The sequence below is a fragment of the Dermacentor silvarum genome, chromosome 2 (genome assembly GCF_013339745.2).
Source record: "Dermacentor silvarum isolate Dsil-2018 chromosome 2, BIME_Dsil_1.4, whole genome shotgun sequence".
Classification (NCBI taxonomy): domain Eukaryota; kingdom Metazoa; phylum Arthropoda; class Arachnida; order Ixodida; family Ixodidae; genus Dermacentor; species Dermacentor silvarum.
Genome location: NC_051155.1, coordinates 214,134,460 through 214,158,148, shown reverse-complemented (window position 1 = coordinate 214,158,148; position 23,689 = coordinate 214,134,460). Strand labels below are relative to the sequence as shown.

At 42.4% G+C, this 23,689-nt stretch overlaps 2 protein-coding genes across 2 annotated transcripts in view; one reads left to right on the top strand and one right to left on the bottom strand.

Moving 5' to 3' along the window:
- The window catches only part of LOC119442581 (serine/threonine-protein kinase ULK3-like), a 29,843-nt gene extending 9,384 nt beyond the window's left edge, over positions 1-20,459 (bottom strand). The window contains exons 1-13 of the mRNA XM_037707505.2: positions 20,294-20,459; positions 20,073-20,213; positions 19,876-19,996; positions 19,684-19,788; positions 19,304-19,447; positions 12,532-12,614; positions 10,674-10,829; positions 9,580-9,685; positions 7,289-7,329; positions 4,927-5,029; positions 4,520-4,587; positions 941-1,016; positions 798-835 (exon numbers count right to left, since the gene is read on the bottom strand). Coding sequence (XP_037563433.1) covers positions 798-835; positions 941-1,016; positions 4,520-4,587; positions 4,927-5,029; positions 7,289-7,329; positions 9,580-9,685; positions 10,674-10,829; positions 12,532-12,614; positions 19,304-19,447; positions 19,684-19,788; positions 19,876-19,996; positions 20,073-20,213; positions 20,294-20,389 — 1,278 coding nt within the window. The 5' untranslated portion in view covers positions 20,390-20,459. The remainder of the gene's footprint in view (positions 1-797; positions 836-940; positions 1,017-4,519; positions 4,588-4,926; positions 5,030-7,288; positions 7,330-9,579; positions 9,686-10,673; positions 10,830-12,531; positions 12,615-19,303; positions 19,448-19,683; positions 19,789-19,875; positions 19,997-20,072; positions 20,214-20,293) is intronic.
- A 13-nt stretch (positions 20,460-20,472) lies between these two features.
- LOC119442582 (elongation factor Tu) lies at positions 20,473-21,997 on the top strand. The gene has a single exon (XM_037707506.2). It carries the CDS (start codon positions 20,486-20,488, stop codon positions 21,911-21,913), a length of 1,428 nt encoding a protein of 475 aa, XP_037563434.1. The 5' UTR covers positions 20,473-20,485; the 3' UTR covers positions 21,914-21,997.
- The last annotated feature ends 1,692 nt before the right edge of the window (positions 21,998-23,689 follow it).

Here is a 23,689-nt window from a genome sequence, read left to right as displayed (position 1 = left end):
TTTCGAAGTATGCTAAACATCAAATAGTCGATGGTTTCACATCTGACATTCCTGTAGAGCAGGGGTTCTCAAACTATCTGGCCTTGGGGCACCCCAACTGCCTTTATCGCAGATCCAGCGTTTATCGCAGATGTGCCTTGTATGCCGTTACAGTACACTGACAACCATTGTCGTACGTCGAAAACAAGTCAACACACTGCTAGATTCGAAAGTTGCTTTCAGCTTGCTGGACATATATAAGTTTATTCTCGTTTAGACCATCCTGCAAGCACAAATTAAATGTGTCCAGGGCAGTCACTGTGGGCCCGCGAATCATACAGCAATAAATTATGAATGCTTCTTATGCGATGGTCTTTCTCGCGAAGACTACCAAAGTCCGGATGTGGTGATTTTAAATATTAAATTCGAACTCTAATGCAAATATCCACTGAAGGGGGCAGGGGGTTGGATTCATTTTGGCCGCTTGTGGAACCCTAAAATGCTGTTCGCGAAACATTAGCATTCTGTGGAACCCACTTTGGAACCCCCTGCTGTAGAGAGTTCCGGTATGGAGTCGAAGTTGTGTACACTAGACAAAACTCTCTAAAGAAATTAAAATTCTTAAACGATTTCGAAGCTGTACACGTTTCACGATTTTGCAGATACAAGAAATGTGGTGTCACACTAATCAAGTGGTGGCCAAGTATCGTTTCACAGCTTATGCATGAACAAAATGTTCTGTTAAAGTTTTACTGAAAAGCACATTTCCAGGCCAACACACTTAGGCAATTAAATGCATCTGTGCTATAGAAACTTACTTCTGCTCTCAGCACCTCCTTTTCATCTGGCCTGCATTCTAAAAAGAAAGGTATACAAAGTGAATTAGTGTATGCTGTCCGAGATCTATACAGACAGCGCAACATGAATGGTGCTCAGCTTATCAGATACAAAAGAGACTTACTGCTCATAAAAGGAATGACAATGTCTAAAGCATCCTGATAAGTCTTCAGTGCATCCTTAAGTCTGTTTGCAACAGCCTGAAAGAGGTAAAAATTGTGACTTTATACCATGAAGAAATAAATATAAATTTAAACTTTGTAACACCCAATTCTGAGTAAACACCAACTTGGTATTTAAGGGCCACTGACAGCAACATGTTTGTTTTTTTACTTTTATGCTTTAGTTAGTTGATCTGTGTCTGATAATCACGCAATGAAACCGTAAATGCTCAAACGTGATGAATAATTAATCACAGAGTGACGAAGAAGAGTTAATTATGAGAAATTCTAGTGTGACTTCAAAACCACGCATCCAGAACCGTAAAAAGGTAACTCCACAATGTGGTGGCCGCAATTGACCAGACGTGATTACGCGGGTACAGAAATCCGTGATGTTGAGTGCACTTTTTGAATTGCCAGTTGCAGAATTCACCAGTTAGACGCAAGCGTGTTAAACAATGTCATTGGCGTAATAATCATGATTGTCGTTGTTGTTAAGAGAGGCCAACGACTATGCGCAAGTGGGAATCACTGCCATAGTGGATGTAGCAAACCATTTTCAGCTTGGCTCCTCTAGAGCAGCGGGTCAGAAATTGACAGCACCACTAACAGTGATCAAGATGAAAATGTATGCACTAGGGCCGCCATGAAATAAAGAGGGCGAATTTAGCTGCGTTTCTCTGGTGCCCATTCACTCCCACCGTTGCTGCAAGCAAAGTTGACCCACTATTGTACGTGCCCCGCATGGGGAGACAAATGAAATAATATGGCTGCTGCGGTGACATCCCCTTGCTTCATTGAACACTGCTGCACCCTGCACTGATGCCTTATCTTGATGGTGTGTTCGGACTACTGCTACACACAGTAAGGTTTTGTGTGTCATCCTTCACACGACGCGTGCACATCCAACTTGCCGCATTCGACAATTTAGTACACATGGGACGAGCATATGGGCAAGTGAGCGAGCAGAATGTAGGCTCCGGCCAGATCCAGCATCCCTGGATGTACTATCGACCAAATAGGTTTATGGACCAAGGTATCTGAAAAAAGCTGAATATCTTCGCAGCCTCAAAACACTAGCCTGGTATTCCCATTTCCAGCTTCTACTAGTATATGCGAACAACATTGTGATGTACGGTTTTGCTGGCTACTTTTGAATGATGCTCGGATATTTAGCACTTTCTGAGATCCCGTGGTCCGTAAACGTTTTTGGTTGATAGTACATACCTATGCTCGGAAGACTTCACATCCTCGTCAGGAAGTACAAAACAAACACCTTTGCATTTCACTCCTTTGTTTTTACACACAAACATTCGAACATTGTAAATAAAAGCATGCCACTGCGACTGACTAACAATTCACAGTGGCGCGCAATCCCCTGACGTTAGCCTGATGACCGTAATGGATCGAGCCAGTAGGCCTACTTGCTGGCCGCAGCAGCTGATACCACTTGCGATTCAGCTGCAGCTCGTCAAGTAGAGTGCTTATTATTGACAACATGATTAATTTACTACAATACAATTATGTCATAGTTTATTAAATCTAACTTGTTTTCTCCATGCCGTGAGCACGAAGAGTAACCGTGTAAGCCAAACAAGTCACCTTGCTGAGATGATCGGTGTGCTGTCTATCTGAGAGATGAAATGCCCTGGCATCGCGGCTCCCAATTACGGCAGTGTTTTAGTACTGGGTGCTACTTTGCAGAACAGGCGCACTTTCAACGTAACTTTATTTTATTAGTTACTATTTCATGTCAGAAACAAGTTGTAGCTGATTTTTATGCCTTCGCGAGTGGTGATAGATGGGAACGCCTCAGCTGTGGTGATGGACTGGCGAAGAACAGGTTCACTGCCTGTTTGAAATTTGAACAGGTCTGTTTCAAATTTTACGTAATCTGCGCGAATTAGCTGTTCACATGACATCTGCTACAATGCTGTATCCTGTTGGAACATGGAAATCAGCTGGGTGCGATTGTTGGTAAAGTCGGACACCGGATCCTACTGTGTCTCTCTTCTCTCTTCAGATGCGACATAAAAGAGAGGAAGCAATGTCCCATCGTGCTCCACATGCTCTGTGCAAGTATCCCAAGCTATGACATTAACAATATTCACGGAGCTCACAAAATGGCGGAGAGAGCCAAAGGAGCCATTAAACGTGGAATATTGAGGACTATGTCGTCAGGTGCTGCAGTTTGAGATAAGCTGCTTGTGCTGAATTTAAAACCATTTTAAAATATGTTCAAGGTAACATTCATATTAATACTCGGTTAGAGGTACCTATGTATGCTGGGGAATCAAACGACCCAAACATCTCGAGCTTGAAATTTGCTGTCAGTGGTCTTTTAATTTATAGTTTCTCCAAACCTCTACGATTATTTTCGATGAAATAATGTTCATGTTGCTCATTTGATTCCTGGCTTGACCAATGGTGGAGAAATTTCTTTAATTTGCTACTTGATTAGTGACAAATGGTGATTACCAAGACTGTGAGATCGGCAAGACCAGCAGGTCTGCCGAGGCCCATTTGAAGTCTCTACAATAATATGAGGCTGCCAAGATTCCAATATAAGGTTTAGTGCGACTCTGAGCGTGCTTAAAACTGGATAAACACTGACTGAAAGCATTTTGTGCCTATAGCTCATGCTCTTTACACAGAGATACAGTATTTCAATTATATGCATTGGTGTCAACAGCAAGCAATACATTTCTCAGGAGGAAGAGCCTTTATTCACTGAACGTCTCATGTTGGCTCATTTGAATGAAACAGAATTGGTGGAAACTGACTTATCATTGCACAAGTGTGCAAGAAATGCTTTTAAAACCTGTAGCACAAGGGAAGAACCAGCGCAGTAGCAGTGCATGGTTTGTTTTAGGGCATTTTAAGGGCTTTAACAGCAAACACCTGTTAATGCTGCACACCGTACCAAGTGTCCAACCGTGTCCTGTCTGCAACCAGTTTTGACCTTTATAGTAATTCATTTTGTTGTAGTCACAATGACAACAAAATGAAAGTACAAATAGAAGCAGGCGTTATAACTGGTATTGAATGTGGTACCTATCCTTCTGAAAACTGAAGCTCTGACCAACTGTACCACAAGAACATCCACAAAGTGAGCAGCTAAATGCAGCCATGACTCACAGGACATCGCTCACAAGTTGGCATCACATTGCAAAGACAGTCTAATACCAGTAACAAGATGATGAAAGGGAAAATATGTATTTGCAATGAATTGATAAGCTAAGGAGCCCCTATGCAGCATCTCATGATTATAGTCACTAGAGTCTGACGATTTTTTTTCTTCTTTCTGCGAAGGTTGTAAGTGAGGATATGGGTTACACACCAGTGCGCTCATATCATCATACCATGAGCGTGTCATTATCCCTCGTTTTTGATATTGTAAGATAACTTTCGCCTTATGAATAAAATCTTCTTATGTGCGAGACTAAAAAAAGGAAAAAGACTCAGATTCCTTGTAGAGAAGCTAACAATATACTGCATGAGCTCAAGACCTGCAGCATACTTGAAAAAGTAATTTTTCGTACCAGCTTTTTTGCAGAGTTGACCAAGAGAAGGGCACTCTGGAGAGGAGGATACCGATCGCAAATGTCCTCTGAAAGTAAAAGTAAAATAAGTTATGCCCATTAAACATACTTAGGAAATAATGGCAGAAAGTCATCTACAAACAAGTTTTCATACCAAATTTTCGTGGTTCATAAAGTTCTAAATTACGAAGCACATATTAGCATACATTTAAGGTTACCGCAACAGTTAACTGCACAAATAGTGAAGGTAAATCACAAGTTGCATGCAGCTTTGAGAAATACAAAGAGAAAAACTAAAGGAACAAAGGCACTTGGAAGCCATGAAATGAAGGTCTTATACAAGTTCACAAGTAACAATGAAGTGAATGAAAACAGCAAATGGAGATTTCAATGCTGAATTCACTCACCGAACTCAGTCCCACCACCATGGTTGTCATCATCAATGACAATAGCCTCCCTTGACTTCAGTGTCGACTTAAGCGTTTCAGCACGCTGAAGGTATTCGCTGACCTGTGAGAAACAAATACCATTAATTAAATTAAAGTGATCAAATTCTGGAGTTTTACATGCCAAAACCCCGACCTGATTATGAGGTAAGCTGTAGTGGGAGACTACAGATTAATTTTCACCACATGGAGCTTTATAAGTGTGCCTAAATCTAAGTACACAAGCATTTTTGCATTTCAGCCCTATTGAAATGCAGCTTCAGCACATTTCTAGTCCTGAAGAACTGTGCCTCCAGCAGCGTCGGGAATGCTATTTCACTGATTTAGCGGGAGCCCTAAAAGCTGGCCCAAAAGCTTTGCATCAACAAACATGGCGGCACCTATCGAAGCGACAGCTCTAACGTAGCACCTGACTGGGCTCTATTCATGGTAACGTGTGAAGTTCGTAAGCTAGGAGAAGTGACTGCGGTTATCGCTTTCTCTCAACTAATGTGTGTAAAGAAGATAGATTCATTAGACGCCGCTGATTCCGAATTCGATTGTTGATTTCATGGCTCGTAGGCCTAACACGGATTAACTTGGCTGGTGAAGGCACGTAAAGTTGGTTACTCAAAACGGAGCGAGATTAATTGCTTGCTGCTAATAGAATAACCCCTAAATTGTAATTAAATGCGATAACAAGAAATTCAAAATTACTCTTATCATAAAATGGTATCTTCTATTGTAATATTTCTAATAGCTCTTCTTTGACACCATAGTGGCGCTGCAAGCACAAAACACTGTCCGCAAACGCAAAACTCTATTCTGAAGCTCTTCACACCTGCATGCCCCAACATTGACACCCGCAAAGCTCTTTGGGGCCCCTATTCTAAAACTCTCTATTACATAAACTGCACTGTAACCAGCCCATTGTGTCATTGCTGTGCTTTTCTAAAACTGCAAATGCTACTGAGAAAGGCAATGAAAGAGAAAAATTGTTATCCACCTCACTGTAGCACGAAGCTACAAAGGAAACCCATATGGATTTCTCAGGAAGAAAGCTTGGCAATTGAAAAAGAAAGTGTTCATTCTAGTTCGGGACAATGCATTGCCTTTTTTTCTCAGCCGTGTCCCTCTCAACCAGCAACAATGCAAGAGTGTTCAACTCACTCCACACTTTCAAACAGTGCTGATCATTCAAGCACATTTACTCAGCTTCTCAAAAAGAAAGCCATCGTAGAAAAAAAGCGCACCACTCACGTGAAGAAGCACAATAAAATAATTATTGACACATGAGCCAAGTCAGTTCTAAATGTTGCATGACGAATTCTTTCGAGTTTTTGGGTGCCTTGAGATTTCAATTTTGTCAATGAGAATGGTTCGCAGTAAATACAAAATAATGCTAACATGCTTAGAATCAAAGCTCAGCTGAAAACATTTCATCCAAGGCATGCAAGTGGTGACACCGTACTTGAAAAACTAAACAGCGTAAACCGCACTACACAGCTATAAAAAAGTGAACAGCAGAATAACTTATGCAAGTCGATTATATAATCCAGCAAAACAGCACCTAACACTAGAAAAATGTGTAGTGACTTCCTTCCAGAACTCTAATGTTTAGACACCACTCCAATCAAAGTTGCACGGCCCATGAAGATTATGGGGCAAAACAAAATATACGGAGTCCGAAAACTAGAACCTGAGAAATGACACAATCTGTATCATTTGCTTCGCTCCCTGCCTATTGCAGGTTTAAATATTTTTTCCCCATGCTGTGTACACAAATGTTAACAAGCAATCTGTCTTGCATTATGCATTTCATAAGCAAGAAGCACAACACATAAACGATGCAAAGGTTCAAAAATTAAAGAAATGTATGAAGCAAAGTAAATTCAAATAACTTAAAAACGTTCCCAAGAGTCTGGTTGCATAATTAAAGTAAGCTGCAGAGAAAGGCAGTTCTACAGTCTATTAAATAACAGGACCTTGTAAGGCACAGCATCACAATTTGCTATTTACAAAATAAAATCAAAATTTGTGACTGAAATATAAATTATTTATCTGGCCATTGTTTCACAAAACCAAATACTAGCAGACAGTTGCATTTTATGGCCAACTCTTGACTTATGAACATTATGATGAGGTTCTTATGTATGCACATCATAAGAAAACAGCAACCTAGCTTTCGCAGTGGTTTTCCTCCTTCCTTTTTTTCTTTTCATCCTCCAACTACCTTTCCCCTGAGTAGGGTAACAAAACAGATGTGCATCTGGCGGGCGTCCCTGCCTGTTCTTCCCTTTCTGTCTAGCTTCCTAGAAAGCTTAATGTAAATAAAGAAGTGCACCTTTGCTTGTAATGATTTCCACTTTTCCAAGTCAGTCTCATCTGAAATAAACAAAACAAAACAGTAGAAAATGAGAAACAAATTATCTAGGCAATGTTATAAATGTTCTGTGGAACAACAGCAATATGCTTTAAGACATTCAAGCTTTCCAAGGCGGAGAAAAAAAAAAAGACATGTGCAGGAGAGACCTTGATGGTAAAATGCTGGTTCACCAAAATATATGTATTCTCCTACATGCTACTCTGCAGAAAAGTTGGACAGAAAGGTGTCAGAAGAAACGAACTATTATTAAAGAAAAAGTTTTTCAATTTCATTTCACAGTCACGTTTTTAAGTAATGTACAAGTTTAGTCCAAATGAGTTAGAGTTCTGAAATGCCGCCAAGTAAATCAAGGTAGGAAACCAAGAAGTCAAATATTGAGGCTACTTTCAAAGGCAGCTCTAGGGATCTAATACGCACTTTAGAGTCAAGGACTTTGAAATCATGTTTTCGATAACTTTTTGTATTGAGCCCTTTCTTCCCTATATGGTCTGCAATCTAGTAGAATGCGTTCCACCACAGAGCAGCAAGTTTACCAATACAATGTACTACCAGTTTACAACAAAACAGGCCAGGATATGTCATTCATATATGAAGCTTTAAGTCGTGAAACCCTTTTGGTTAAAGCTGTATATACGAGGTCGGTTGGAAAAGTATCCAACCTTATTATTATTTTTTTTTTTTGCGAACACCTGATAGATATGAAACAAGTGCGCTTGCATCAGCCGACGTTGAACCTTCGTGCATACGCACGAATTTTTTTTCCACCTGCCGATAGCGTCAGTCGCTGGGACGCAGCGTCTGAGTGCGGTAGTGCGCAGTGCTCTCGTCGGTTTTTTTATTGCAAGGAAAATGACGGAACGACTGGAGCAGCGCTACTGCATCTAATTTTGCCAGAAACTGGGCAACAACCAAGTGGAAACCATTCAGAAGATTCAGACGACTTTCGGTGACAATGCTATGAGCAGCACACAGATTATGGACTGGTACAACCGGTTTAAAGACGGCCACACATCGGTGGAAAGCGAGCCACGCTCTGGTCGGCCATCAACATGCCAAAATGACCAGGTCATTGCCGAAGTGAACGCTGTGGTGATGCGGGACCGTCATGTGACTATCCGAGAAATTGCGGAAGAGGTGGGCATCAGCACTTTTTCTGCACATTCCATTATGACCGAAGATTTGGCCATGATGAGAGTTGCGGGGAAATTCATGCCAAACCTGCTCACGGTGAAGCAAAAGCAACTGCGTGTTGAAGTCTCACAGGACATGCTGGATTCCACAAGCAGTAACCTCGACTTCATGAACACCATAATCACTGGTGACGAGTCTTGGGTGTGTGGGTATGACCTAGAAACCAAATCCCAGTCGTCACAGTAGAAGCATTCCACGTCACCAAGACCAAAGACGCCAAGTGCGCAGCAACGTCAAAATGATGCTGACTGCTTTGTTTAACTCCCGCGGTGTGATACACCACGAGTACGCACCACAGGGTCAAACAATCACCAAAGGGTACTACAGGGATGTCCTCCGTCGCCTACGTGATGCTGTGCGGCACAAGAGACCAGAATTGTGGTCAACAGGAAATTGGCGCATCCATCACGACAATCCATCACGACAATGCTCCTGCAGATTCCTCGCACTTGATTCAGACTTTTTTGGCAAAAAACCAGACTCCGGTAGTTCAACAGGCTCCTTACTCTCCTGATATGGCCCCCTGCGACTTCTGGCTGTTTCCCAAGATCAAGAGGATATTGAAAGGAGCGCAATTTCAGACAAGAGAGCACATTATGGCTGCAACGACAGCTGAGCTAAACTCTATTCCGAAAGAGGCCTTCTCGGAATGCTTCCAACAATGGCAACACTACTAGGAAAAGTGTGTGGAGTCCCAAGGAGACTACTTTAAGGGTGATTAGGTTTCCAACACTCCAGTTATGCCAGTTTTTTTTCTTCGGCCAAAGGTCGGATACTTTCTTTAACAGACCTTGTATATATAACTGGGTTGAATTCCTTACAGAAGTGAGACATCAGAAGTTCAGACTAAGTCAACTTTGTCCTAGAGCATCAGTAGCTCTGAACAACCTCCTCGCCTCTTTAACTTTTGGATGTTAATCAGTGTTAAACTAGCATATGCATTACTTCTAAGCAGCAAAGCTGCTACAGGCAGTAACCCACCCCATACCCCAACCTTCTGCTCACATCATCAATAACAATATGCCGGAGACAAGAATGTTCAGCAGGAAGTCATTTACTCTGTAAAACAGGCAGCAGATACTGCAGGCCCTGGCAGTAGAGGTGTAGTGCTTCTCGCTGGCAACCCTGGCTATCCTTGGCCACTGCCTGCTGAATCAGAGAGGCCTGCAAGGAAGCAGCCAGAACTTCAGAGGAAGCTTTACCGCAGGAGCTCCTATCTAAACACATTGGAACAAAGAAATCATTTCGCTCGGCATTCACTGCACCATATTTCATGAGGTTTGTTGCATTTAAAAGAAAAGGTTAAGAAAAGGTCAGAAGCAGATTTTTAAAGTGAAGCTTTCTTTGCCTCTTCCTCAAAGTTTGGCTTCATTGTTGTTTCGTCGCTGGATATTTCTGTGGATATACAGTTATATCTTGATATAACGAAGTCGGCAAAATTGGCACTTTACTTCACTACATTGAAATCACGTTACATTGAAATTCGACCTTTTCGGCAAATAAGTACAGTTGCTGACAGATTTAGCTTTCACGGAGGGGGCCACAAAGCTTTCCTAATTATTGGCCAACGAAAAAAAAAAGAAAGAAATTTGATTGAGAAAAAAAAAACAGAACCTTTTGTTGAATTTAGGAGTTAGCAACAAAAGGCACGGTTTCATGTCGTGTCGACGATGTCTTCACATTGGCGGTACAAAGCAAAGCCTGCGACACTTTCCCGTCCACTCCGGCCCCGTGGCTGATAGGGTTTCCCACAGTGGGATGACGCTATTATGAGAAGCACAGGCAGAGGGGAGCGAACGGGTAGGTGCCCAAACAGACAACATCGGCACTGTTTATTTGCAACTGGGTATGTGTATAAAAGCATTTCACAGGGCTCATTTATAGGCATATGCCTCATAACGACCCCAACGCTTAATGGTAACTTAAGAATGTGTGCTGAAGAGATGAAAAACTTAGACTTATGGGGAAGAACACAGGCCCATGAAACCCCACAGTTGCACCATATTTCTGTGTTCGAAACCTTAAACACACAATCTTAAGTTATGCTAAATCACCTAGCTGACTGTCAAGCTTTCTGTTCTGCAAGCTTGAGCTTTTGCCTATTGTCTGATTCTAATTAAGAATCTACCAAGGGACAACTGAAATCACTCACTCCTTTCTTAAGAGTCTCTGCACTTGGAATGTGCTCCAGGTCGACAAATGGATGGGCAAAGAATTCTTCAAAGCCTATGCGTTTCTCAGGATTCCTCTGAAGCAGCTTCAGCAGCAGGTCTGCACAACAGTCGGACACAGATGCACCTTGCGGAAGCTGCAAGCAACAAAAATGAATAATGTAAGGAATGAAAACTCTAACTCATAAATACAATAACTGCTAAATATGGTTCGAGTTCAATAGTGCTACACTGGAGCTGCCTAACATTAAAAAACACTCTCAGAGTTTAAAGAAATCTGCTGTTTGCTGCAATGAAGCCTGCCCTTTCAAATAAACAACTACTGTCTGGCTAAAAATGCAGCAAAGCTTGATGACCAAGCCTATGTTTTTGCCACTTAATGTACTAAATAGGTGCCTTGGCAGCCTACTCCTGTCTTGACATTGTGGCGCAGATGAGTCAGCCAAAAACTAAAGGTGCAATGTAGATGCATTATAGTACACACAAGAAAAAAGTTCTGATCTAAGAATAACTGGCACAGTACTCCTCCGGAAGCGGCACTGCTTAATCTATGCGAGTAAGCCAGCTCCCAACAGATTAGTGCTTGCAATCTTCTTTTCACTACCATCTTGGCCATAGCAGAAGTGATATTGCTCACCTATTCGTCAACTGAAAACTGACCTGCAGGCAGTCTATGTTGCACTAAATATATGTGCTATGGTATGCTTCAATAGACAAAGCTCAGCACACTAAGAGCACACATGCACAAATGCTGTCAATGCCATGCAGCCTTATGTAACCCTCGCTGTTTCACTGCTGTGCCCTTGTGCAAGGTAACTTTGGGTGCATTGCAGAAACCCAGCCACACCGTATTGTAGTTTTTGCCACTGGGTTATTTTGGTAGCATTTTGGCACATCTGTGTAATGCTTCCCAGTGGTTGACATTTTTGTATGTGATGAAAGCACAAAAAAAAAAAAAAAATCAAGGGACACTTAGCTATCTCTATGTGGACGAATGCGAAATCATTGTGACCACTTCATGATGCCTATGCTCTATCAGTCACTGTGCAACTACGTGACCAAAACGTTTTGATGCATTGTATAATTACAACAACCAACGGTGTTCGTCACAAGTTGTGCACAATGTAAGGTTGTTGGTTCAACTCCCACGAAAGGTAGTGGGTTTGAGTGCATTAGTTAACTGTCTTAACACCAAAGGTCGCGGGTTCAACTCCCACCAATGGTTGTGAGTCCGAGTGTCGTAATGAACTCTATCTTAATTAAACCTGCCTGAATTAACTTTGCTTAATTCACTCTTCCATAATTAACTTTGCATTATGAACTTTGCCTTAACTGGCATCATGAACTGCCTCGATTCCCTAACTTGGGCTCCCTTGACTTGTTGGACCATTGTGTGGTCATGCTAACACTGACAACACTGGATTTTCCGCTTCATGAACCATATAATGCTTTTGCATTAATAAGGCGCCTTTAAGCCTGTGTTAGACAGATTAAGTACCTTATCAGGACTTAGTTTTTCAGGGGGACCAACACAATGATGTCTTTGCAAACCTACCTGTTACCATCTATGCCTTCCTAGCATGGATTGCTTCGATTACAAAAAAAGAAGTGTTAAAAAAAATGTTCATTTGTGCACCCAGCCATGATAGTCATTCAGTCCTCAGAAGGCCTAATGCCTTTTCTGCAATGGTGGCATCATGAAACTCACGATGAGATCAGTCTGTTCAACCATTGTTCCTCCAAGCCAAATAACACTTGTCTCAACCACTACACCAGCAGCCTGAACTGCTAACCAGCAGCAATCAAATGTTGACTAAACAAACAACACACAATACTTGCCTGTATAGGCTTGTCAGTGCGAATTTTTGCTGCTACCTCTTCAAAAGTAGGCGACGCATACGGGGCACTTCCAAAAAGACATTCTGCAAATGCAGACACAGTCAACGGTGTCATGTGATGCCTTCTTGTGAATGCCAAATAAGTATGGATTCAGCAGACCAACACATCTTTTGAGTATTTTTGAGCCGTGTGAAACAGCATCTTTCAAAATAATATCTCTACAATAACACAGACAAAAAGCATGCAACAGCCTCAATTTCTTGACAAGGCAAAAAATAAATAAATAAAACAATGCCACGGGAAAACAAGGCCACATTTATGGTTCACGCAGTGAAACATCATCTAGGCACGTCAACTGTGGTCCAGGTTCATTTATTATTCACGGCGTTTCCAACTGCGATCCTTTACATATTGACTTTACATTGCCAAGAAAAACTATTTTTTAGCAGTCTGTGCACTTATCTGGCATGCATATTCATGCCAGAAAGCAAAATTGCATAGAAGCATAGTTCTCTGGCTAAGCAATCAAGCAATGGCAGAAAGCACTGCACTAATGAAAATATTCATGAAGTATAATAAACAGTGCTTAAAAGTTGGGCTACGTAAATAAAAGAATAAAATAAGACAAACAAAAAGGTTCATGAATGTATATCTGACAACAGCACAGAAGTGATATGCAATAACATTGCTATATACCGAACCCTTGTTAAGTAACAAAGTAATAAATATAATAAAATAATCATAATTCCCTTTGCTATTCCATAGAAACTCACCCAATTAAAATCTCATTTTAACTAAGCAAGAAAATATTTTAGACAGATAAACTGAAACCTTCTCAGTTTAGGATGAAGATTTAGTGATCATATTGCGCTGATTTTAGGCTGAAGACTGGTGCTGCTTGACGCTGCTTGCAATTTGTCTGAATTAGCAGTTCAAAACTCCCACGAGCTGTTGGCTACCTGGCTGCGCTTATGGGTCAGCGGTCACACACAAATTCTACTGCTGCCACTTCACACTGTACTCTGCCAGTTCCGCCAGCTCCCACACTCTCCTCCCTTCTGGTGCACGCAACCTGCTCTGCCTTGGCCAAAGGAATGATAGACTTATGGTAAGGAAGACGCATGCAAAGCATGCAACACCATCTAACCGCAGCCACAATAATCTGCTGCCCATGTAGTACAACCAAGGAATAGCCTTTTAAAACAATCCATTTATATTTCATTGTTTTCGCCTTATGTCATTGGCTCGGACAAATCTACACTGCCATTATAGGTGGAGTTAGGCACCCGGCACGACGAATGATAAGAATAGAAAATGAAACGGATTGTAACAAATCACGACTACCGCTCATGTTCTGGATGATCGCTTGGCTTATCAATATTTCTTGAACGTGCCGGCACAGTGCTGTTAGTTGCAGATTCAGTGAAATGCCTGTCATTGGGCACCAGTGTGAAGAGATTATTTTCAACGTAGTTTAGAAGCGTTTGCTTGCCCATGGCAATGAGTGGCGTAAAAAATCAGACTTACAGTGCACTGCCACCACACTCACAAAATACTGCAAGACCTGTCAACGGATTAGTGTTTACAGTTGCCTTTTAGAAAACAGTCATCTCACTGACAAAGATGCAGTATAAAACATCTTTCCCAGTTTTACGGTTGTGCGGAGCGAGCTTTTGCAATGGTTTATTCAGTGGTTACGAACAGCACACTCCTGCCTTTACTTGCCACTAATGTCAGCCGTGAGGGCAGACAATCGTTACAAAGTAATGAATATAACAAAGTAAGTGTGTGTTTCTCTTCAACTTCGTCACTTAGCGAGGTTTTACTGTGCTACACGCATCTGCAATTGAACGCATTTATAATGAAGTTCTCGGGTTTTCCAAAATCCTTCGGTCTACAGGTCACTTTGTTGTAGAGATCGCACACCACACCGTTCAGAATTGAGTAGGCTAAGCATGTTCAACAAGAGAAAGCACTGATATAATGCGACTTTTTTCAGCAAGGTTCACGGCATGCTCTGTGGCGAAACTTGGGAGCAACGCAAGGTAAAGCTGGAAATTGTCAAATGCCACTATCGCCTCCCTTGCTGTCAAAATTCGTGGTTCATTTACAAGCTCTTCATTACTGTAGCCTTTGCTGACATTCGCGTCCTTTACTCCCTAGATTAGGCTTTGAAGACATCATCGGTCGTCAATTACCTCACGATGTCACCAACTCCAATGTATATACATCAGTCATCCCACTTGCCAGTGTAGTACAACAAGCACCGTATGAGTAGAGTGATTCCTGAGCAGTGCAGAGCATTCACTGGCATCAACACACTCGTCAAATGTGTCACTAGTGCTGCCGTTAGCACTAGCGCAGAGCGAAACTCAGTGGCTTCTGCAGAGGGCAATGACAGCATCACTACATGGCTTTCATTGTAAAGCAATAAATCAGCCGTCAGTGACATCTAAATTACTCAGTTGTACACTCAAATTTGCTGTAGTGGTCTTTGTTGTGGAGGCATTCTCAATACATATGTAAGATAGGAATCCAGCTGGTAAATAATGAATCCTTTGTTATACATGTAATTTCCTTGTAGAGGCGTTCGTTGTAGAGGCATTTGACTGTATACACCAAGTATCTGCAGTTGAACATTGTTACCCCACAATACAAACTGCTGATGTTAAAGGAACTTATTAAAATTAAGTTATCGAATATTATTTCCTGGCACTGCGCAGTGGATAATAGAACTGACAACCAGGCTAGATGGTAATGATTCATTATGAGCCCGGTCGTGCAAGACAAGACGAGGACAAGGAAGGAAACAGGACGAGTGCTAACTCACAGCGGTGGACAGTTGTGAGTTACAACACAATACAATGCAAGGCAACACAAGTTACTTACAATGCCTACAGTTGTGAGTTAGGACCCGTCCTGTTTTCTTCCATGTCCTCGTTTCCTCTTGTACCCACAATGAACACTGCACCAGTAGGGTGATGAGAGACGTCATAGTGGATAGCTGGGGGCACTCAAACCATGGTGCATGAGCCTTTTTACATTCCACTTTATCAAAATGCAGTCACCACTGCCAGGAATCAAACTGGTGAACTCGTGTTCAGCAGCACAACGTCATAATCACTGTGCCACCATGGCAGACACTGAAGGCATATACCAGATGTTTCATGTAATTTGAACCAAACTTTAAAAATAGTGATACACCTTAGACGAATAAGACCACTAGTGTGTTGTAACTCAAACTATTTTTTACTAAAACTATTTTTTGAAGTGCAGTTAGCTGATTAGTTATGCTTAATTATGCAAAATATTAATTATTTGTTTTAGAGGTCGTCTCATTCAAAAACTTGTAGAGTGCGCTCCGAAACAGCCAATGAAGTTGTTACCATGATGTTATCTTTTACATGGTTTCTTTTTTTCCAGGCTCTAAAGAGAGCGTGAAAAAAAAAAAAAGGGACATCACAGCACACTTGCAAGTCTGGATTACAGCGCTCCCCATCACACGCCTATCCCACGCACACACACACACAAAAAAGCAATTGGCCACAGCATCCGGCATATGTAAGCACTATGGTTGTGATGATCAAAATCTGCCATGGTCCTGGTCCTAAATGATAAGCAATAGGCCGGCACTAAACATAGATGCAAACACACTCATCAGCTTTCAACAGGCAAATGGGCTTTGTTCTTTAGAAACACAATCGAGAGTACTGAAATCCAGATGTGGCAGTGCACAGTGACATCATTTTTTTTTTTTTTTTCATATTTTGCAGGCTACTTCAGAGCCTGGAAAAGACAACCATGTAAGAGATAACATTATGGAAACAACTTCAGTGGGTATTTCTGAACACATCCTACAACTCCTCAAATAAGACTCATGGCCTAAAACTTATATTTAATATATTGCTTAATTAAATGTAACTCATTAGCCAACTAATCGCAATTCAGAAAATAGTCTGAGTAACTCAAGACAACTACGAATATGCGGTTGGTCAGATTTATATAAGGTTTCCGTATAAGGTTTAAGTTATGTGAAAAACCTGTATAATGCTTTGTTTTTTAAGTGTAAAGGTTCACTGGGACTCCTATGGTTCTGTGGAACACAAGCACAAATAAAAAAATGCATTACCATAATTTCAGCATTTTATCATCAGATTCCATTCTTAACCCATACCAGGAAATCGCAGCACAGTGTTAACCACAGGGCATACGCACTAATGGAACTGCAAAACACTGAGTAAAGGTGCATGTACCCTGATCCATTTGCCCATCGCAGCACTATAGAACTTAGAAGAGTCTGTTGCTAAGCCTGTTGGTACATGTACCAAATTTGTGTGTCTTCCAAAACATGCCGTATATCCACAAGATTTCCCACAATGTGAAAAAAAGTTGCCACAAGGCATGGCGTTCGTGTTGTGTTTTCGGCGCCATGCAAGATGTCAAGTCTATGTGCTAGGATTGAAAATCGTAAACCTAGGAGTGCTTGCAGTACCAGCCATAACTTCACAACTTGCATCAAAAATGTCGTCTATCGCATATCATTGAAGTGTGGTCGCGTGTATATAGGCCTGACGGGGCATTGTATTAATGTCCACTTATAAGAACACTAAACGTCTGTCACGTCAGGAGAATGAGCAAACCTGCCTTCTCATTGCCGAGTGTGCGGCTGCTCGCCTGTTTTGGAAGACACGAATTATAGGCAAGGGAACCACACATTACGAACGTGAACTGATTGAAGTGTACCATATCCGAAAACATCACAATCAATGTGTTAGTGTGCCCTCGTTATCGCTGTCAAAGAAAGAGATAGCTTATTTAGAAAAATGTGGCTACTAGGTGTCATTTAGTGTTTTTTCTTTTATTGTCACGTGGCATGTACGACGCATACGCGCTCTGGCTTCGCTGCGAACTTCTGTGTGGTTTTCATTAAACTTGTTGCTAGTCCCAGCGCGTGTCCGTCTACTTCTCTCCTGGTGTTTGCAGTCCTGAAGGCTGGGTTCCATCGTTTCTACTATAGAACTTGTGGATATGACTACGCCCTTCTGCCCCATGACATCATGTGAACACTCCCAGCAAGCCAATTGTAATGCAAACTTTTTTTTTCTTCACAATTGCTGGAATACCAAACCAATGCTTTAAATATATATTTACTGTAACAGTAAAAATACCTTTAAAGCATTGATTCAATCTGTCAACTCTAAAAAACACATGGAGGACGCTTAAGCTTCACTTTTAAGAGTAATGCATTCAAAGATCCCTGACTGCTTCTCACGGTTTCCGACGACTGCAGCTTATGCAACCATAATTGTTACTGGCAAACACTGGCGGCAAACGCTATGCACATAGGCGAGCTTTCTGGTAGAAACGCAGCCTCTTGCGTGAGCCGATCCCAGAGATAGTGCACAACCGCGCCAAGGAAATTACATCATTTTTTCAGGTTCCCGTGTTTGTTTCGCACTTTTAATATTTCAGTCTGAGAAGATTTAACATAAAAGGCATGCGCTGTGGGTGTTTTGTTTCACAACATTTGTTTGTGGATTGAAATTCTCAAAATTCCGAGGAATAGCTTTGTCAAGAATGTGAGACAAGGTGTGAGCAACATTAGTGATAGAATGGCGTGGCAATATAACCCGCATATACCGCAATGTCATATATGAAGGCGTGGCATTTGCATATAGCTAAATATATTCGGAGGGCCTGCATGGTTGGGGATGATTTTCTCCGCCACCCACCGACATCGCACGCTGGTTGCCAACACCGGATTTTCTGCAACACAAGGCCCCTAACGCTATCGCGTTAAAAAAAAGTCACTACTCTAAAAAACATCAGACTCTGCACAAACAGTAGCTGACATACTGAATTCATGTTTTAAATGTGTTTCCAATTAACCTTGCCTACAACAGCAATAATAAAAAAAAAATCACAGTGACTGATGAAGAGAGTTCTGCAGCAATAAATGTACATTTAATGCAGTATTTTGGTCTGTCAACAACTGAAAGACAGTTTGCGCAAAGATTAGTGCTTATGGAGCAGTAGTCACGTGTGTACACATCAAGCATTGCTTTTCAGAAAAGCAGTGATACATGGGCCCTTTCTTAAGGTGACCAGACGTCCCGATTTAGACAGGAATTTTACTGCCACAGTCCAGCCGTCCCACAGATTATGTGTGGGACGATGTTTTGTCCCGCTTTGGCCTCTCCAGACCCCGAGTTGCCCCGAAATGCCTGCCCTGTGGTGCCGAATCGGCTGTTCACTTTCTCGGGTGTGGTAGCGCCATCCACAAAAAGACTGGGGAGGCAGGCGGCAAAGCGAAACACTGCCAGAAGTGAGGCACAGAACGCACGACCACTTACAGCTCGTAAGTTTTCTCGATCCAGCTACAGTGAGTTTCTCAATGTGTAGGCTAACGAGCAGTAGCCAAGCCAAAGTTAATGACCACATCGTCTTCATGCAGTCTTGCTTGTCACGCACATGTTGCTGGAAGCACGTAGAATAATGCCAAAGCGCAAGTAGAAGTTTACTGAAGAGCTTGGAAAAGAGTTTCCGGTCACATAAATGAAATTCAGAATAAATTTTGAATCTTGTTTGCATATCTCTCTCCCCACCCCCTCTCGTCCCGCACTGGCGTCCCAGGAATCTGATCACATTACCCTTTCTAGAAGCAAAAGTGAAAATGTCTTTTAGTGGACCACACATGAAAGGTAACAGAAAATCAGTCTATAATGGCCTTGCTATGTAACCAATGCACTATTAACATATGTCATCAACATACCATACATGATGATGCCGACAGACCACAGGTCCACTTTGTTGTCATATTGGTCACTGAGCAGCATTTCTGGAGCCATATATAATGGAGATCCTCGAAGTGAGCTGGCCAGGTCACCTGATCGCAAGTACTGTGCGAACCCAAAATCTGCACAGAACAAACACAACGAGATGCACAAACGATGCATTTACGCATAGTGTTGCGCCTCACATAGTAGTCAGTAAAGGTCGTTTTGATGGGCATATTGAAGAAATATAAGCAGGTCAGATTATCGTACTTCCTTCGTTCACCTTACACCATCTTTAATTTGCTCGAATATTTAGATATACGCATATACGAAGGCCTCGTCGCGTTCACATATGCCGATTATGGAAGCCACATACCTGCGAGCTTCAGCGAAGGATTTCGAACAGAAGAGAGAAGGATATTCTGCGGCTTCAGGTCCATGTGAGCAATATTGTGTTGATGGAGAACTCGTAAAGCCTTCGCTGTAAAGTCAGACCGAGGCATTTACTGGTAAAACACCATTACAGTACGTACATCATAAGCAGCCTGCACAGTAGTCTACCGCTCACCGAGCTGCTGAAGAAACTTGCGGACAATAGACTCTCGAAGCCGTTTGTTGGCTCGTATGAAGCGATGCAAATCGCCGCCGGCGCAGTACTCCATAATAAGGTAAATAAACTGCTGGTTCCACTGCAGACAGAACAACAAAACACGCCTTTAATATACACCGCCATCAATCTGAAGACCGCGCCAGATATCTAGTTACCTGGAAGTCTATGAGTTCCACAATGTGCTCGTTCTTTATCCTCTTTAATATTGCTATTTCCGTAAGCAAATTCTCGGTTGCTGTCTTGGTAAGAGAGTTTTTGGAGATGCATTTTATAGCAACGACTCGCCGTGCACCTGTCTGAAACATGAAACCAGGTCGACATGAGGAACAAAAACACTTTTCAAGCAAATTTAGCGTTTGAAACACGAGAACATTACCTTGTGGTATGCTTTGAAAACAGTCGCATACGTTCCTTGTCCAAGTTTCTCGGTAAAAATATATTCGGGAAGCTTGTGCTCGTACAGCTGAGCCATGAGACCGAAACTCGGTTGTGTTGAAGAAATAATGAAGTTCGTAGCCGCGCCACCGTACTCTTTTTCTACTACGAAACAACGGCCGCCCTATCGCAGATGCTTTCCTACAGAAACATGGCGCTGCCCATGTGCTTGCCGCCGAGTTTACGGTTGTGTGTGCTTCGAGATACTTGTTTGGTGTCACTGAGGTCACGACGCCGTCCCACATTGTGCTTCAGTACTGTGTTTGGTCGACACTACGCGGCCAAAGTGCTAAAGCCACCTGCAGCGGTTGTGCAACCAAGCAGCGACAAAAGACCTTATATCAACGTGGGCACTATAGGTCATATCGACCATGGTAAAACAACGCTTACTTCGGCGATCACTCGTGCCCTTTCTGCTGAAGGACTCGCCTCCTTCATTAAGTACGACGAAATTGATCGTGCTCCCGAGGAGAAGTTGCGAGGTATCACAATAAACGCGACGCACATACAGTACAGCACTAACGCCCACCATTACGCTCACACAGACTGCCCAGGACACGCTGATTTCATCAAAAACATGATCTGCGGCACGAGCCAAATGGATGGCGCCGTCCTTGTAGTTGCCGCCGATGATGGCTGCATGCCGCAGACACGAGAGCATCTCTTCGTCTGCAAGCAGCTAGGCGTGAAAAAGGTCGTAGGATTTGTCAATAAAGCGGATGTCGTGGACAGGGACGTACTCGAACTCGTGGAACTCGAGCTCCGCGATATGCTTGAAGAGTACAAATTCGAAAACGCAAATTTGTCGCCCGTGGTGTGGGGATCGGCCCTGAGGGCCATGGAAGGCGACGAATCTGAGTACGGGCTTCCATCCGTGCGCAAGCTCCTTTCCGAAATGGATCGTTACTTCATACCGCCCACGCGTGACGTTACGGGCCCTCTGCTGGTGCCGCTCGAGAATGCGATAAACGTGCGGGGAAGAGGCACTGTCGTTGTGGGGACAGTGTTAAGAGGAACCATGCGGAAGGGCCAGCAAGTAGACGTTGTTGGCTTCGACGAGACGCTGCACACAGTGGTCACAGAAATACAGCGTTTCAACAAGCCCATTGACGTCTGTCAAGCAGGCGACCACGTAGGTTGCCTTCTCCGCGGGGTCAAGACGCAAGACATTCAACGTGGAATGACTCTGGTTGCTTCAGGAACAGCAGCCTTGGGAAACCGCTTTGCAGCACAGCTCTACCTGCTGGCCAAGGAAGAAGGTGGCAGGTCGAAGCCCATTTCAAAGAAGTATATCATGCCCATGTACTGTGGAACCTGGACAATGCCTTGTCGTGTGGATGTGGCTGGAGATAGTATGCTCATGCCGGGAGACTTTGCCGAAGTGGAGCTGACACTGCCAAAAAAGATGCTTATGGTTGCAGGGCAGAACTTTTCAATCCGTGAGGAGAAGCGAACTGTTGCAACTGGAATCATAAGCAAGAGCCTTCCAAATGTTATAGCCACTACAGCTCAGGTTGGAAAGATAAACCTGAGTGACATAGAATTGCAGAAGGCTTCGTGAAGTGTGTAAACTAGCATCACCAGTGTTAACGTTAGAAAAATGTGTTCAATATTGTAAATCGTATATAAATTACCTATTTCATCCACGGTCTGTTGGTTGCATTATCATTAATTGGTTGGTTGGTAACAACTTTATTGGTTATCATTCATTAATTGAATGTTTATTGTTACTGCCGATTATGGCACAGAATATTGTAACACAAGGACCTGGAAAACACAGGAATACATTTAAAAGGAGATCGACGAACTCCGCTTCCAGAAAAGACCGCTGCTGAAAAAGAGATCGCTCCCTGTCGTGTGTCTGCGCGGGCCAAACTCTTTTTCAGGAGAAGTCTTTTTGCTGAAAAGACTTTCGAGTGCCCGTGTGACAGGGGTATTATTTACTAATCTAATGATGTTATGCAAACTAGAGTAAAATATCATGGCCTTCCATAGCTTCATTACATTACTGAATACTCTTCATAGCTTTTGTGCATATTGGGAATCTACAGGTACTATAAGAAAAAGCTACTTCAGTTTGCTGAATTCGAGTTTTGCAAGCATGACATATTAAGATGGGTGTCTAGAAGTGACAGGAAGACAATACTTATGTCAAAGATGCAGCACATGCGGCACATATAACTTGAAAAATGCTTGAAACAAGTCATGAGCAGAAAGCATCTTGTGTCCCAAGACCAGGCAGTGCCCTGCTACACAGCCATTCAATGTGAAATCGTAGAGTTAAGAGAGCCCTGCAACATCTTTAATCAAAGCTAAGAACATAGCGGAGTGAGTGGAATGCCTTTCATTGACTATATCACAAAAAAATTGTAGAAAGGACTTAATAGTAATGAAAATAGAAGAGTGCAATGTTTGCTTTCCATCTTCCTCCTCAGCACATTTCCTATCAGCTGGAGCGGCTGCCGATAGCAATGCTCTGCACTAATGACAGAAAAGGCAGTGACAGGATGAGCAGTACGTGTTAACAACTGCAGCTTTCCTACTTGCTAGATTAGAGTGGTGTGCATGCATGTGCGAGCTTTTGCTTGAGAGCAACTCATGGTCATGAGTGACTGCACAGTGGCTGGTGTTTAGGGGCTGTAGCATGAGTATATGATGTTATAGGCAGGACATAATCGAGGGTCCTAGAAAACTGCAAGTAAGCGAGCGATCTTTTACAAAGGATCTTTTACAAGCCCCCGTATTGCATGCAGTGGAATAAAAAGATGACTTGCATGCTTATGGCAGCATTATCTGCACATTGCAAACATTTTATTATCATGTTCAAAAAGTGTGCCAGTGCTCTTTTATTTGTTATTTATATAGGCTGAATGGTGAATGTGACAAGTTCCTCCAAGAAAAATAAAAGAAATGTAAGTGAACTAAGGCCACAGTAAAGTTGCAATGTGACAGAGTTCGCATTCTTTTAATATTTCTACACAACAAAGCAGTTCTGCTTGTTCTTTGAGATAAATGCACAGTACCCTACATCAAAACAAGGTGCAAGTGCGCATAATAAGAACTGTTCTTTTACTGCGGAGCGTTCTTTGCAAATTTCAGGCGTTTTGAGTGTATCTATCTATCTATATAGCCTCCTATGTTGTGATGCTGTCGTGGTTGTTTGTTCAACTGGATATATATCAGAATAGGCATGGGGTGGCATGACATACATAACATAAACGGCATGTCATGACATCAGTGACATGGCATGTAATTTACACAGATGGTATGAATAACAATGATGCCATCATGGTCGTTTTCTTAACTCAATATATATCAGGATATAAATGAAATGCAT